Consider the following 14,435-nt stretch of genomic DNA (forward strand, 5'->3'; position numbering starts at 1 on the left):
CTTCCGCCCATTCCTCTTGCCAAAAAGCTATAAAGTTCTCTGTAAGGAATTCCACAAGGTTGTCCCCTTCCCCTTCAGGAACCAGTCTAAGTTTTAAATTCTTCTCTTTCCTCTGAAGTTCCAATAAAGAGAGGGCTGCATCATGCTCATTCACTTTTTTAATAATAGGCCCAACCTTTTCCCTTGTCTCCTCAGCCGTATTTTTTGCACTTTCTGCAATCTTTCGTGTTTCAGAGCTCTCCTGGATTAATCTATTTATAGAATCTGTGTTAGACTTTACACTGGCTGTATTAACATCTAGTCTTGTTGTCAACTCTGTTAATTTTTTGGAGTTCTCTGTCGATAGCTTTGTCAGTGCTTCCAGAGATTGATTTATTTTAAGAAGTGCCTGTGTCATAGGATCCATAGAAGCTGCTGTTTTTTCCTGTGCAGCTGGTGCAGTTCCTGATATGGAGCCCCTTTTCTTCTGGGATTGTTTTGCTTTAAGCCTTGTTACTATCTCTTCTGTAGGGCCACTCATATCCTCAAGGTCGTTTTCACAGAGTTAGTTTCCAAATGGAAAATCCCACTGTGACTTTTCCAAATGCAACACTTTCACTTAAGACCCTCTAGAGGGAGCATTCAATTGTATCCAAATGGCAAGGAGAAAAGACAAAGAAGCAAGAAAGTATAACAGTAGCCAATAATTTCCAGAGTCCAAACCAAAAAGTCTCTGTCTTCTATGTAACCAAAATGCAACAGGGTAAATCTAAGGTCCAGTAACTTTGTTACAAGCAAGCCCCCACTTTAAAAAGTTTGACAGTTCATGTCCCGGTGTCTTGTTTGGGCAGCCCGTCCTGGGGGGGGGGGTTGACAGTGGAAGGTCTTATTTTCCCAATCGTTTTCCGGCAGATTAACAATGTCCCAATCCCTTCCCCCCTTCTCCTGCCTTTCGGGGGGGAAATTTAGTCCGATGTCAGTTTGACAGCTTAAAAATAAAAATAAAAGAAAGGTTCCCTTCAAATGCAGCTTGATTTTTCGTTGCTTTGTTTCTCCTGCAGCTCCGGGGAGGCAGACTTCCTTAATTTATGCCTTTCCCGTTTTCAGCCAAATTTCTTATTTTAGAGTCCCATCAATTTCCAGTCTTACTCACGGGTGTTGTAGTCAATTTCCAGTTACAGGAAGGAATCGGCGCTCTCCGTTCATGGCGATGCGGCTTCACTCCGCTAGCTGGGTGACGACTCTCAGCACTGCGCTTACCCCGATGCCGCTCAGAAGCCTTTAAAAAGGCTCCTTCACAGTGCCGGGGGGCGCAAAAGGTGCCCACTGAATCTCCTTTGTTCACAGGCTCCGCGCCTGTGATTTTAGGGGTCCCCCGCTCGCCGTAGCGGGTAAGACCCGAACTAGCGAAGCAGTCCTGCCTCGGAGCTCGAGGCTCGGACCGCCATTAAACGCTGGCGCCGACCGGAAGTCCATATGTTGTTGGACTTCAGTGGCCCCAACATCTCTTGAGTGTTGGCTGGGGCTCATGGGAGATGGATTCCAACAACTTCTGAAGGTCCACAGGTTCCCTTCTTTAAAGTGCCACAAGATTTTGTTCAATTTATGCTTGTTGATTAAGCTGACTAAGAAAGTTCTCTTAATGTTCAAATAGTGACAAATGTTTCTTTTTTAAAATAAAGCATTGCCATCTTAAAACTCTCCCTTTCTCTCTCCGCAGTAGGGTGTTATAGAAATGGGGATTTGACGAGGTTCTTGAGAGTGAGAAGCCTCCATTTGATTGGCAGCAGGAAAAAGAAGCAGGGAGCAAGTGAATGGGGAGAGGAGGACAGGGACTTGCCATTAGCAGCTGTGTACTTGATCGACTAGAGAAGCAACAAGGATGGAGGCCAGACAGGAGATGCATGGAATAATCAAAATGACAGCTTAGCCAGATGCATTTTGAGGGTTACAATCCTGGGAGGAGGAAGGACAAGTGGAAGGGAAGCGATGGAGTTTGATACATTTTCAGAAGTGGCAAGTCCCATTCTGTTTGGTCCAATTTTAGACCTTGGGCTTGTTTTTGAGGACAACATTAGCAGATGATTAAGAGAAATTTGAGGAGTTTTGATGCAGAGGAACCAAGCAAATGAGGCTTGAAGGAACTGATTTCATGACTCATGTTGCTATGAGACAGATATAATAGTTTTGTTAAGGGAATGCTAATTGGTAAACAGACGAGCAAGGCTCCTGGAGTCTGCCAGGGATCCAAGGAGGAGCAGGACACACAGCTTTTCTACAGAAACACTGAGAAAAGGGTGCAAATTTCCTCTTCTGTTGCCATCCCCTTGCGTTTCCCCTGAATCCTGGGGTGATTTTCCAGGGTGCTGCTGGAAGGAGGGAGCTGAAATGCCCTATGGACATTTATTGATGCTTCTGTACATGAAACAGAGGTTTGTTTCCAAGAGAGATGGGACTGGAATAATGAAATGGCTAAATGCAGCTCAGACATAAAACAAATTTGTTGCGGCACTGGTTGCGGTTATCCATGAAAAAGTCAGAGAGCTTATTTCCCCTTTCCCCCTGACATACCCGAAGAGATCATGACCATGATTGAGGTTGTTCTAAACAACCAGCATGAATGCCCGGTGGGATGAACATCTTGCGGTTTGTCAAAATGACAGGGCTGGACGGAATGACTCTTTTCATGGGTCTTTGATTCTGTAATCTTTTCATTATTGCTAGCTGTTAAGCAAATGCCAGTCATTGATATTGACTCTTCAGACATCCGAATATAAATGAACAGAGCTAGGGACGTAATGTGATCACAATTGCTGGAGTCCATTAGACACCAGGGTGTGAAATTCTGAATAAGCTCCATTTAATTATTATGGTGTTCAGCTCCTGTTCTAGAGAAGCCCAGCTGAGAGGGAATTGCACTCTTGTTGTGTAAATGGGGATTGTTTGATTGCGTCGGTATATTGCCCTTCTTGCTGCATGCTATCTAGTTTGGATGTTGTTATCCTCTTCTGCTTATTGTTTATGTGAGATTATTTGGGATGTTTGCAAGACAACTGATTTGCGTACTGTGTACTTGATCTGTGGAGTGTCAAGTGTGCCTCTTAACGTACTGTCTTGGATCTTCCTTGAAAGCTTGTGGGAACAAACTTCTTGAAATACAGTTGTACCTTAGATCTCGAATGCCTTGGCTCCCAAACAAATCGGCTCCCAATGAAAACCCGGAAGTGAGTGTTCCAGCTTTTGAATGTTGTTTTGGAAGCCAAACATCTGATGAGGCTTCTGATTGGCTGCAGGAGCTTCCTGCAGCTAATCAGAAGCTGCGCTTTGGTTTTCGAATGTTTTGGAAGTCAATTGGACTTCTGGAACGGATTCCATTTGACTTCCAAGGTACAACTGTACTCTGTTATTTTTGAAGTAAACATGATTACAGTGGTACCTCGGGTTACATACGCTTCAGGTTACATACGCTTCAGACTACAGATTCCGCTAACCCAGAAATAGTACCTCGGGTTAAGAACTTTGCTTCAGGATGAGAACAGAAATCGTGCTCTGGCGGCACGGCAGCAGCAGGAGGCCCCATTAGCTAAAGTGGTGCTTGAGGTTAAGAACAGTTTTAGGTTAAGAACGGACCTCCGGAACGAATTAAGTACTTAACCCGAGGTACCACTGTACTGTGTTCTGTATGTTTGTGTTTCCTCTGTTCTTGTTTGGTGTCCTCATCACTCCAGAGAATTCTATTCACTTTTAACCTTAACTTCTGGCTTGTGCCTGATAGCTGGTATAGGGTACTGTTTAAATGTGTGACCTGTGTACTGGAAAACCTCTAGTTCCAATTTGATCTCAGAGTTGCATGAGATTTGTGCAATGGTTACTATTGGTGGTCAAAATCTAAAAGATACTGCAGTGTGAGAGCTAAAAGCAGTGCTATTTTTTCTAGAAAAAGAGGTTCCGGAACACACCATGAATGTCTCCCTCATTCTCTTATAATGGCAATGGTGCCCACCTGAGAGGTGCTGGAACTGAGTTATGGTGAGTTCCAGCTAAATAAAAAGCCCTGGCTAAAAGTATAAACTGCAAAGTTAACATGTATTTTTTAAAAAAAGGAATTACAGAAAATATGCTATAGATTTGGCTTTTTAAAGCCAAAGTCTGCAGCTCTCTGCACCCTGAAATGTGAGTAGTGAGATAAAATGTGATGTTTTCTTGGGAAAAAAAACAAGGAAAAAAAGAAGCCTATGAAAGTAAGATCTTAGCATAGGGTGGGTGTTGTTTTCTTGGAATGGCCCCCACAACTGTGGTTTCAAGTCCCATGCTCTGAATACAGTTTAATCTTGTAGATAATCTAGTAGCGTTCACAGTAGTCTGTGGAATAATTGCATAATAATAGTTATATAGAGATGTTGCTTAAAGACAACTGAAATTGCTTCTAATAGCTTATTAGGAAATGTCTTATATTGATTCTGACAATTGGTCCACCATGGTGGCTGGTTCCCATTGGGTCTGGCAGGGCAGAAGGCGAAGAGGCCAATGGTAAATGGAGCCAGAGACAGTGATTGACAGTTCTTGGCAAATTGTGGAGAGATGTTTACTGTGTATATTGAGCCAAACTTGGAGTGAGTTGCAGGGACTGGATAAGATTACTGCGGAGGCTGGTTCTGGTCTACAGGGAACCAGTAGGTCAAACCCTGTGCCAGATCATAAATGCAAAGGGATAAAATCCTGTGATCATTCATGTTGCAGTGTGCCAGAAAAGCAGAAGAGATAAATGATGCTATAACTTAACAATTTCCTTTTCTTTTGATTGTTAGAAGTCTTCTAGTGATCTCCAGCTAATGTATTCATCTATCTTATATAATTTACTTTTGTCTGTCTTATCTTGCCTATGCAATAATGTGGCCCTTCAGACTACATCTCCCATCACCCCAAACCATTTGCTTTTCTGGCTTGGAAGATGGAAATCTGGTCTTGTTAGCTAAGGATGATGGGCTTAGATTGTGGTTAAATATCCCAGGAACTTTCTGCCTTTCTTCATACTTCCTAGTTTGACCAAGTCTATATATAATGTCTGGTTTACCCTCCTCTTAGCGTACACATCATTGCTACATAATGTGCTGCCAAGCCCAAGCTGACAGGTGATTATAGTGCTGATTCTCCACCCATACGACTGATAGGAGTGCATTAATAAGCCTCTATGGAGTCTCCAGAGAAATCGTTGCCTTGTACCAGAGCAGATACATCAGGTAGATCACCATTGATTTAAGAAATAAATGAAGGCAAAAAGAGAGAGTTTTATTGGAGTCATAAAAGTGAGTGAGGACTAACAACACAGAAAAGGAAATGGAAAAATGACCCAAAGTGATGAATGGAAGTAATGAAGAGGATTCCCAGACTGAAAACCCTAACTCTAACCTACTTTGCAACAATTGTTGGAGGTTGAAGAACACCAACCTTAGGAGTCTGATGGTCTGAGACCTAGTTTACATAAGCTTCCCAGGATGCTGTGTGCTTAATTCTCTGAATTTCCTTTGAGCACAAAAGATTAATAGGGGTGTGTAAGATGTGGGTGGGACGCGGGTGGCGCTGTGGGTTAAACCACAGAGCCTAGAACTTGCTGATCAGAAGGTTGGAGGTTTGAATCCTCATGACGGGGTGAGCTCCTGTTGCTCGGTCCCTGCTCTTGCCAACCTAGCAGTTCAAAAGCACGTCAAAGTGCAAGTAGATAAATAGGCACCACTCCAGCGGGAAGGTAAATGGTGTTTCCGTGCGCTGCTCTGGTTCGCCAGAAGCAGCTTAGTCATGCTGGCCACATGACCCGGAAGCTGTATGCCGGCTCCCTCGGCCAATAAAGCAAGATGAGCATCGCAACCCCAGAGTTGGTCACGACTGGACCTAATGGTCAGGGGTCCCTTTACTTTTAAAAGATGTGGGTAGACATTCTGTTCTAGATGGGGCAACACTCTCCTTGAAGGATCAAGTATTTAATATGAGGGTACTTGTCAGGGAACTGACATCAGAGCGAAAAGTGGAGGCAGGGCTCCAGAGCGATGCCGGAGAGGGAACCAGTCGGGGGGAAGGAATTCAGCGTGACACCAATAGAGAGGAGATGGAGGAATCAGTGTCAGGGCTCCAAGACCCTTCAACCGAAACCAGCGGAGAGAGCGCTGGCACGCCCTTGCCATCCCCTTACTTGCGCAGACGCGTTCCGCGCAGGGAACATAGGCGGAGACTTGGAGTCAAGCAGCTTTTATCCTGGAAGAGATTCAAGAAACGCCCACTGGCAGATTCTGCAAGTGACTAACAGGTCACGGAAGGCGAGCTCTAACCCTAAACATGTTTGAGCAAACCATCTAATTGAAGTGGAGGCAGTTTACGCACGAGTAACCACACTATACCATTACAGTACTTTTTAATTCTGCATTGACACATGAGGCCCAGGTGGCCTCAGTGGCTGGTAGCTGCAGTCATACATAGACAAGGATAGCTTGGCAACTGTGATACATCTGAGTTGATTTAATATTTATATGCAGCTTCCCCAGCAGTCAAGTTGAACTCAAAGCACCTCATGTCAATAACAAGCCATTAACAAATGAAAATGCTTCCTAATACGAAATGAAGCATTCAGTAAAAGTACAATAAATGCATCAAAGCAATAGCTAAATCAGGCGTAGGTAAACTCAGCCCTCCAGATGTTTTGGGACTACAATTCCCATCATCCCTGACCCCTGGTCCTATTAGCTAGGGATGATGGGAGTTGTAGTCCCAAAACATCTGGAGGGCCAAATTTGCCTATGCCTGAGCAAAACCAACCATCAGTCAGGCTACCCCACCTCCTGACATAAGACAGTAGCTTTCCCCCCTTTTTCTTTTTAAGAACTAAGACAGCAAAAAGTCCCCAATTCAAAATATGTTTCAGAATGTGCTGCTATTTTTTTTGGGGGGGGGTTTATTGTTTTATTGCAATATATTATAATTAGAGTTTCTCTGTTTCATTGCTTGTTATATTGTACATATTGCCTCTGTTAGTTTGTAAACCAGCTACAGGCTGCCTTAAATATTACACAGTGTATGAATATATTAAATAAATGGTACTCAAATTAAGCTCAAAGGAGAAGGTGGCACCCTCATGGTGACTCCAGAGGGGAGACTTGATGTAGTCTTTCAGGGTAAACTAGCTGAGATTGGCTCAGCCATGTTGGCCTGGTACACTATCTGACCTGGGTATTTTATCCGGGCTGCCATATTTCAAAAAGTGAAAATCTGGACACAAATGTTTTTGAGTTTGTTTTTGGCAAAGTTGTTGAGCAAAAAAAGTTTCTGAGCTATTTTAAACGAAAATCGCCAAAATCTACACTCCCGACATGGGCTGCGACCAGATTTCCCCAGACATTCCAGCAATTTCTGCCCGGACGCTGTTTGCAAAGGATGAATTTCCAAGAAATTCTGGACGTATGGCAACCCTAGTTTTATAGCTCAATGGATCCAGTCCTGAAGGGAATCACAATAACTTCCTGCTTGCCTTCCCAATGAATTGATCTTTGATACAGGTGTTTCCCAGGAAGACAAGCAAGGCCACCTGAAGCTGAGTGGGCAAATACTGTCTTCCCTCATCCTTTGTAAATCACTGTTGTTGAAAGCTATTATATGCCATTTCATAATTATGTGTTCCTTCTCCACACCCATTTCTAGGATTTTAAACTTGGATATGGCATCACTATAATCCCCATGAACGTAGCCAACGTGAGACAGGTAGACCGCACAGCCAAACAATCTTTCGAAATAATCACACCCTACAAGAGCTTTAGGTAAGTCTCTGGAACACTTGTTTTGATAATGTAAATGTAAATAACTATGGAAACTATTTTTGAGAACCTTTGAAACCACCTACATGAAGTATTATTATTATTCTGTAGTAGGGTTGCCATATTTTTTTTTAAAAAAAATAATAATTTTTGTTTGATTTAAAAAAATAAACAACATATAACAAAATCATTTTTAAGTCCATATACAGAGATTACTCTGAATCTCACAACTTCATCCCACCCCCTCCATGGGTCCTAATGATAATATTTACACCTAAATAGCAATTCATTATCCATATATTTTGTCCCTCTAAATTATCCACAGTTTTTGTTACTTTACAAATGTGGTTAAAATCCTGCTAATGTTTTCATCTGTTTACAATGGTCTAGTAGATCTATTAAAATTTTCCAACATTCTTGTCCTCTTGGTTTCTGAGCTTCCCAGTTAATTTTGCCATTTCAACGTGGTCCATCAACTTGGTTTGCCATTCTTCCCTGGCCTGCGTTGTTTCTTCCATCTCTGGGCTAGTAACATCTGTGCAGCTGTTGTCGTATAGGGTTGCCATATTTCAAGAGGGTAAAAACCTGGACACAAAAAGTCATTGAGCTTTTTTAAGGCAATTGCCTGACAGCCCCCTACCACCACCGCCAAGCCGAAGCCGCTCATGCCAGAACCCGGGTCGCCCGAACCAGAGCCCGGGTCCCCCACGGCAGAGTTCGAGCCTGAACCAGAGCTGCCTGTGCACACAATTCTTTTTATTAAACCCCAAATCCAGGACGTTTGCTTTAAAATGTTTAATTCCCCCTAGATGGGCATGTAGTACCCCCCAAAAGAAGACATGCCCAGGAATTCCAGGATGTATGGCAACCCTGTTTATAGAGCAAAAATAGTGTTGCATGCCATCCCAATCTCTGAGTGGTAAGGGATTCTAGACCAGGGGTCAGTAAACTTTTCCAGCCATGGGCCGTTCCACCATCCCCCAGACCATGTGGTGGACCGGACTATATTTTGGAAAAATAATAATACTGAATGGATTCCTATGCCCCACAAATAACCCAGAGGTGCATTTTAAATAAAAGGACACATTCTACTCATGTAAAAACACCAGGCAGGCCCCACAAATAACCCAGAGATGCATTTTAAATAAAAGGACACATTCCACTCATGTAAAAACACACTGATTCCCGAACCGTCTGCGGGCCAGATTTAGAAGGCGATTGGGCCGCATCCAGCCCACGGGCCTTAGGTTGCCTACCCCTGTTCTAGAGCTTCCAGGCATGGTAACCTAGGGTTTGTGTTTCCTTTCGGGAGTGAGGCACAGAAGAGACTGTAGTATCTTTAGGATATATGGTTTATTTACACATATATACAACCTGAACCCACAACAGTGGTTCACAGCATCGACCCCGCCAAGAGGGTCTTGTTTGAAACAGAAATCAACCGTTTTGCTCTGACCCTCTTTCCAGCTTGCTGCCTTTTATGGGAGGGCAACTGGTCTCTTGTTCTTTCTTACTGTGAAATAATGAAGAGATGGCTACTTGGTGTGTACTGTTCTTGCTTGTACTTTAACAAATACTTTATACCATCTTTTCCGGTCCTTGTTTTGTGTCCTCTGGTAGGCTTCCAATGAGACTTACAGCACGAGGCTGTCTAGGATGCAGCCTGTAGAATTCAGAACTCTGTTTTGCTTTTTTGCTTTTTGTTTGCTTTTGTTGAAACGGCAGGATAGGAATTATTATTTTTAATGAAAAACTTAAATGAATCTTTTGACTTTTTTGTTTGTTTGTTTGTTTAAGTCCTCTGCTGTGTTTTGACAAAAGGAAATAAATCCAGAACTCCTAAGTGTACAGGCAATATTTTAGACAACTTCACTTCTTGCAAAGCGTAGGTATAGAAGAGGATAGAGGTACAGTCGTACCTTGGATCCTGAATGCCTTGCAAGTCGAATGTTTTGGCTCCTGAACACTGCAAACCCAGAAGTGAGTGTTCTGGTTTGCGAACGTTCTTTGGAATCTGAATGTTCGACACTGCTTCTGGACATTTTGGAAGTTGAATGGACTTCCAGAACAGATTCCATTCGACTTTGAGGTACCACTGTATACCACTGTATACGAGACAGAAAGGACAGACACAACAGAGCAACATATGAGTCTTTGTGGAAACCCAGATCTGCATTGAGGAGGCTTCCTGACATCACAGTTTGATTCCGAGAGTAGGGAAAGCCTCATTATTTGGTTTCCTCACAGACCCAATGCACACCCTTTGTATATTATTATTATTTATTTCATTTCTATACTGTTTATATTTTGAAGAAAAATCTCAAAGCGGTTTACAGAATATTTAAACATCAACAAAACATCAACAAAACAATCTGAAGAAAGTCAAATATAGAGTATAGAGTCAAAGCAACATAATTAACAGAAAACTAAAATATCTTAAAGATTTCAAAACAAAACATTACAAAGGAGGTCAACTACAGAATACATATTTAGCACAAAGTTTTTAAAAAATCTTAAACATTTTTTTAAAAAAACCATTGCTAAGTGAAGTAAAATATAAAATGCACATTTAAGGTAAAGGTAAAGGTACCCCTGCCCGTACGGGCCAGTCTTGACAGACTCTGGGGTTGTGCGCCCATCTCACTTAAGAGGCCAGGGGCCAGCGCTGTCCGGAGACACTTCCGGGTCACGTGGCCAGCATGACATCGCTGCTCTGGCCAGAGCCAGAGCCAGAGCCAGAGCCGCACACGGAAACGCCGTTTACCTTCCCGCTGGTAAGCGGTCCCTATTTATCTACTTGCACCCAGAGGTGCTTTCGAACTGCTAGGTTGGCAGGCGCTGGGACCGAGCAGCGGGAGCGCACCCCGCCGCAGGGATTCGAACCGCCGACCTTTCGATCGGCAAGTCCTAGGCGCTGAGGCTTTAACCCACAGCGCCACCTGCGTCCAAAAAAATGCACATTTAAAACCGCATAATTAACAAGGGAATAAAATATTGTCATAAGCATGATATATAAGGGTGATGAGTATAAGTTGGCAAATACTAACTGAGGTAAGAAAGCAAAGCAGGGTTTTTATTTTAAGGTTCATTTAATGTGCATTAATTTGATTATCTTTATGCTCAGCTCTCATCTTCATGCAGCTAACATCTCTTAATAGCTGGTAAAACAAATAGGCCTGATCTATTTTGTATTTAATTGGAGGACCCTTTGTCAATGGGTTTCAGCTTTACGGCAGAGTCTGAAAAAGAGAAGCAGGAGTGGATCGAAGCACTACAGCAGTCTATTGCGGAAACTCTCTCTGACTATGAAGTAGCTGAGAAGATCTGGTTCAATGACTCAAACAGGTTCTGTGCTGACTGCAAGGAACCGGATCCTGACTGGGCATCCATCAATCTCTGTGTTGTCATTTGTAAGAAGTGTGCAGGTAATTAAGAAACTGAGTGTTCCATCAGACAACATGCCTACCTTAAAGGGCATGGTGTGTCTCAGCCATATTTATTTCTGATCTAGTGCAAAGGCTTTAATCCTATTATAGCTCCAAGAGCCCAGTTTAATTTTTCAAAATTGTGATATAGTTGATAAATCCCTTTTAAGTGTAGCATATGAAATTATATGCGAAATTATTGTACAGCTTTGCAGGGATAGTATGTGGGATCTGTAATGACTCCCACTTGTCCTAGAGGGTTCTACAGAGCAGAGTAGGGATGCGGGTGGCGCTGTGGTCTAAACCACTGAGCCTCTTGGGCTTGCTGATCAAAAGGTTCAAATCCCCGTGATGAAGTGAGATCCCGTTGCTCCGTCGCAGTTCCTGCCAACCTAGCAATTTGAAAGCACACCAATGCAAGTAGATAAATAGGTACTGCTGCAGTGGGAAGGCAAACAGTGTTTCCATCCGCTTTGGTTTCCATCATGGTGTCCCGTTGCGCCAGAAGTGGTTTAGTCAAGCTGTCCACATGACCTGAAAACCTGTCTGTGGACAAACACCGGTTCTCTCAGCCTGAAGCAAGATGAGTGCCACAACCCCATAGTCCCCTTTGACTGGACTTAACCGTCCAGGGGTCCTTTATCTTTTTACCTACAGGCCAGTTGAATAAGGCATAAGGAAATTCCAGCCCAGGGGCAAATCTACATCCAGTAGGGATTATAGTTTGGCCCATAAAACTGTTTTTCAAAGTCAAGGCCATTTGTCATGGATGCTTCAGTTGAGATTCTCCATAAGGTCCCTCCCAACTCTACGATTTTATGAAGCCCACCTGCCCTACACCTGATGTCAAATATGTGAAACAGGTAAAGATGTGGCTGCAAAGGAATGTGTGCTCTTGATTTTTCCCTTGCAAGCAGGGCTTGTATTCAGCACCTTTAAATTTGGGCACTCCCTAGGATTGGTTACTCTGGAATTCCTGATTGGGAACTCTATACAGTGTGGCTGACCCCTGGTGAAAATGGAGCTTGAAGCCACTGCTGAGGTTTTTTTTTAATCCAATTGATCCCTTTGAAGGACCATTTTTCCTTCACATCCCAGCTTGAATCAATCCACCTTGCTGAGGACAAATGTTCCTTTGCAGCATGGCTTGATTGCAAGCTAGATTGTGAAGGAAAAATAGGTTACTTGAAGTCAGGTAATAGACAAGTAGATGATCCAACCTGCTTGTCAAAATGATCCACAGGTGAAGGAGTTCGGGATCTTGCCCACCAGCCATATATTGTAAGCCACATGATGCAGGCGCACCCCTTTCTTTTCCTTTATCTGTTTATCAAAGTTCTGTCCCTAATTTCTAACCCTGAAACGTGCTACATCTTGTTATTTTGACCCAGGGCAGCACAGATCCTTAGGACCCAGAGATTCGAAGGTCCGAAGCCTCAAAATGGATGCCAGCATTTGGAGTAATGAACTCATTGAGGTAGGAAACAGTAGGGCGGAAAGGGAATAGGAGAGACAAGCCTTATCAGTGGGAAAAGTAAACATTTACTGTGAAGTTTCGTGGCATGTAATGATGCTCCTGAGGAATTTGTCTATTAATTTGAAGTCCCTTCCCACTTGATACAAATGCTTCTGTGCTTCATTGTTTTGTGCTGATTTTTTAATTTTTTTATTGCTTTTTATTGATCCATGGTAGTGAGGATTTCCCCCCCGTGTTGAGCCAGATTTCTTAGAATAGAAAGTGTGGGGGATAAATACATTAACATAAAAAATAAGGCTGTTTTATGTTTTACTGTGGAAATAGAAGCTCATTGTCACCATGCATTAAATAAAACACGCTCTTTTTATTTTCTTAAGTGACTTCAGTACTTTGAAAAGATCTCCTTAATGCCAAGCTATTAGAGTTTGCTGTTGTTTTTTAAAGAACTTCACTGACATAATAATTTAATTTATTTCCCCACATTTTCCAGTTTCCAGAATGGCAAAATGTCAGTTTGTAAGGAATGTTGGGGTACATAATTGGTTTTCTACAGATGCCCCTTAATTCATCTGTACCTTCTAAGTATTTCATCATTTTTCTTGGATCCTGTGATGGGTTATTGCTAGTGCTATGCATATGATGTGATTCAATAGGAACACAGGAAAGCTGCAGAATGCATGGCACAGCACAGAATTCAGCTTCCTGAGAGTTTCATTTTTTAAAAGTGTATATCTAGGCCATATGGCTCTGCTGATGTGCTTGATGATGTGTGCAGATAATGCCTGCTGAAGTCACATGAACTGCTGAAGAAGATTTTGTTGAATAAGATGCTAAGAAAGCATGGGAAAGCTGCCTTTACACAGAGTCAGAACACTGTTCCCTTTATCTCTGGGTTGTCTACAAAGACTGGTAGTGTTTCTCCAGAATTTCAGGTGGGATTCTCTCTTAGCCCCACTTGAGATGTTGCAAATTTACCTGGGACTTTCTGCATGCTCTATCACTCACCTACAACCCTTTCCCTGTCCTCAAGGATGAACAAAATAAAAAAATTCCTTCCAATAGCACCTTAAAGACCAACTAAGTTAGTTCTTGGTATGAGCTTTCGTGTGCATGCACACTTCTTCAGATACACATCTGAAGTGTACACATCTGTGTGTATCTGAAGAAGTGTGCATGCACACGAAAGCTCATACCAAGAACTAACTTAGTTGGTCTTTAAGGTGCTACTGGAAGGAATTTTTTTATTTTGTTTTGACTATGGCAGCTCAAGGATGAAGTTTGGCTCCATTACAGTCCCTTTGGCTAGGAGAAGCAGCAGAGCAAGTCCCATGTTCAGACAGAGTAAAACAGCCACCTCATGCAGCTGATTTTGGGTGTCATGGAAAGGCAGCAAAGTGTAAATGTTTGCTAAGTTTGCTTTCTTCCTTCTGCAGCTTTTTATTGTGATAGGGAATAAGAGGGCAAATAGCTTTTGGGAAGGAAACATTCAGCCCGATGAGGAGTTGCGTATGGATGCCCCAACAGACCGGAGGTTAACTTTTATTACACAGAAATATAAAGAAGGAAGATTCAGAAAAAGCACTTTGTTGTACAAAACCAAAGAAGAATTAAACCAGGTAAATCTGGAGGAAATGTTGGGATATGGGGCTAGTCTTTTTTTGAGGCTGTGGACTGTATGTCTCTTTTTCTTGTTTGATATCTATCATTTATCTATCTATCTATCTATCTATCTATCTATCTATCTATCTATCTATC

General features: G+C 42.6%; 1 protein-coding gene across 4 annotated transcripts in view; it reads left to right on the top strand.

Annotated features, from left to right (window-relative positions):
• ARAP2 (ArfGAP with RhoGAP domain, ankyrin repeat and PH domain 2) overlaps positions 1-14,435 on the top strand; it is a 138,981-nt gene that overhangs the window by 55,905 nt on the left and 68,641 nt on the right. For all 4 annotated transcript variants that reach the window (XR_013842132.1, XM_079989594.1, XM_079989593.1 and 1 more), the window contains 4 exons: positions 7,666-7,781; positions 11,004-11,203; positions 12,595-12,680; positions 14,114-14,296. Coding sequence is in view for 3 of the 4 variants with exons in the window: in XM_079989594.1 (XP_079845720.1) it covers positions 7,666-7,781; positions 11,004-11,203; positions 12,595-12,680; positions 14,114-14,296 (585 nt within the window). In the remaining variant the exon portion in view is untranslated. The remainder of the gene's footprint in view (positions 1-7,665; positions 7,782-11,003; positions 11,204-12,594; positions 12,681-14,113; positions 14,297-14,435) is intronic.

This window comes from Podarcis cretensis (genome assembly GCF_951804945.1).
Source record: "Podarcis cretensis genome assembly, chromosome: 9".
Classification (NCBI taxonomy): Eukaryota; Metazoa; Chordata; class Lepidosauria; order Squamata; family Lacertidae; genus Podarcis; species Podarcis cretensis.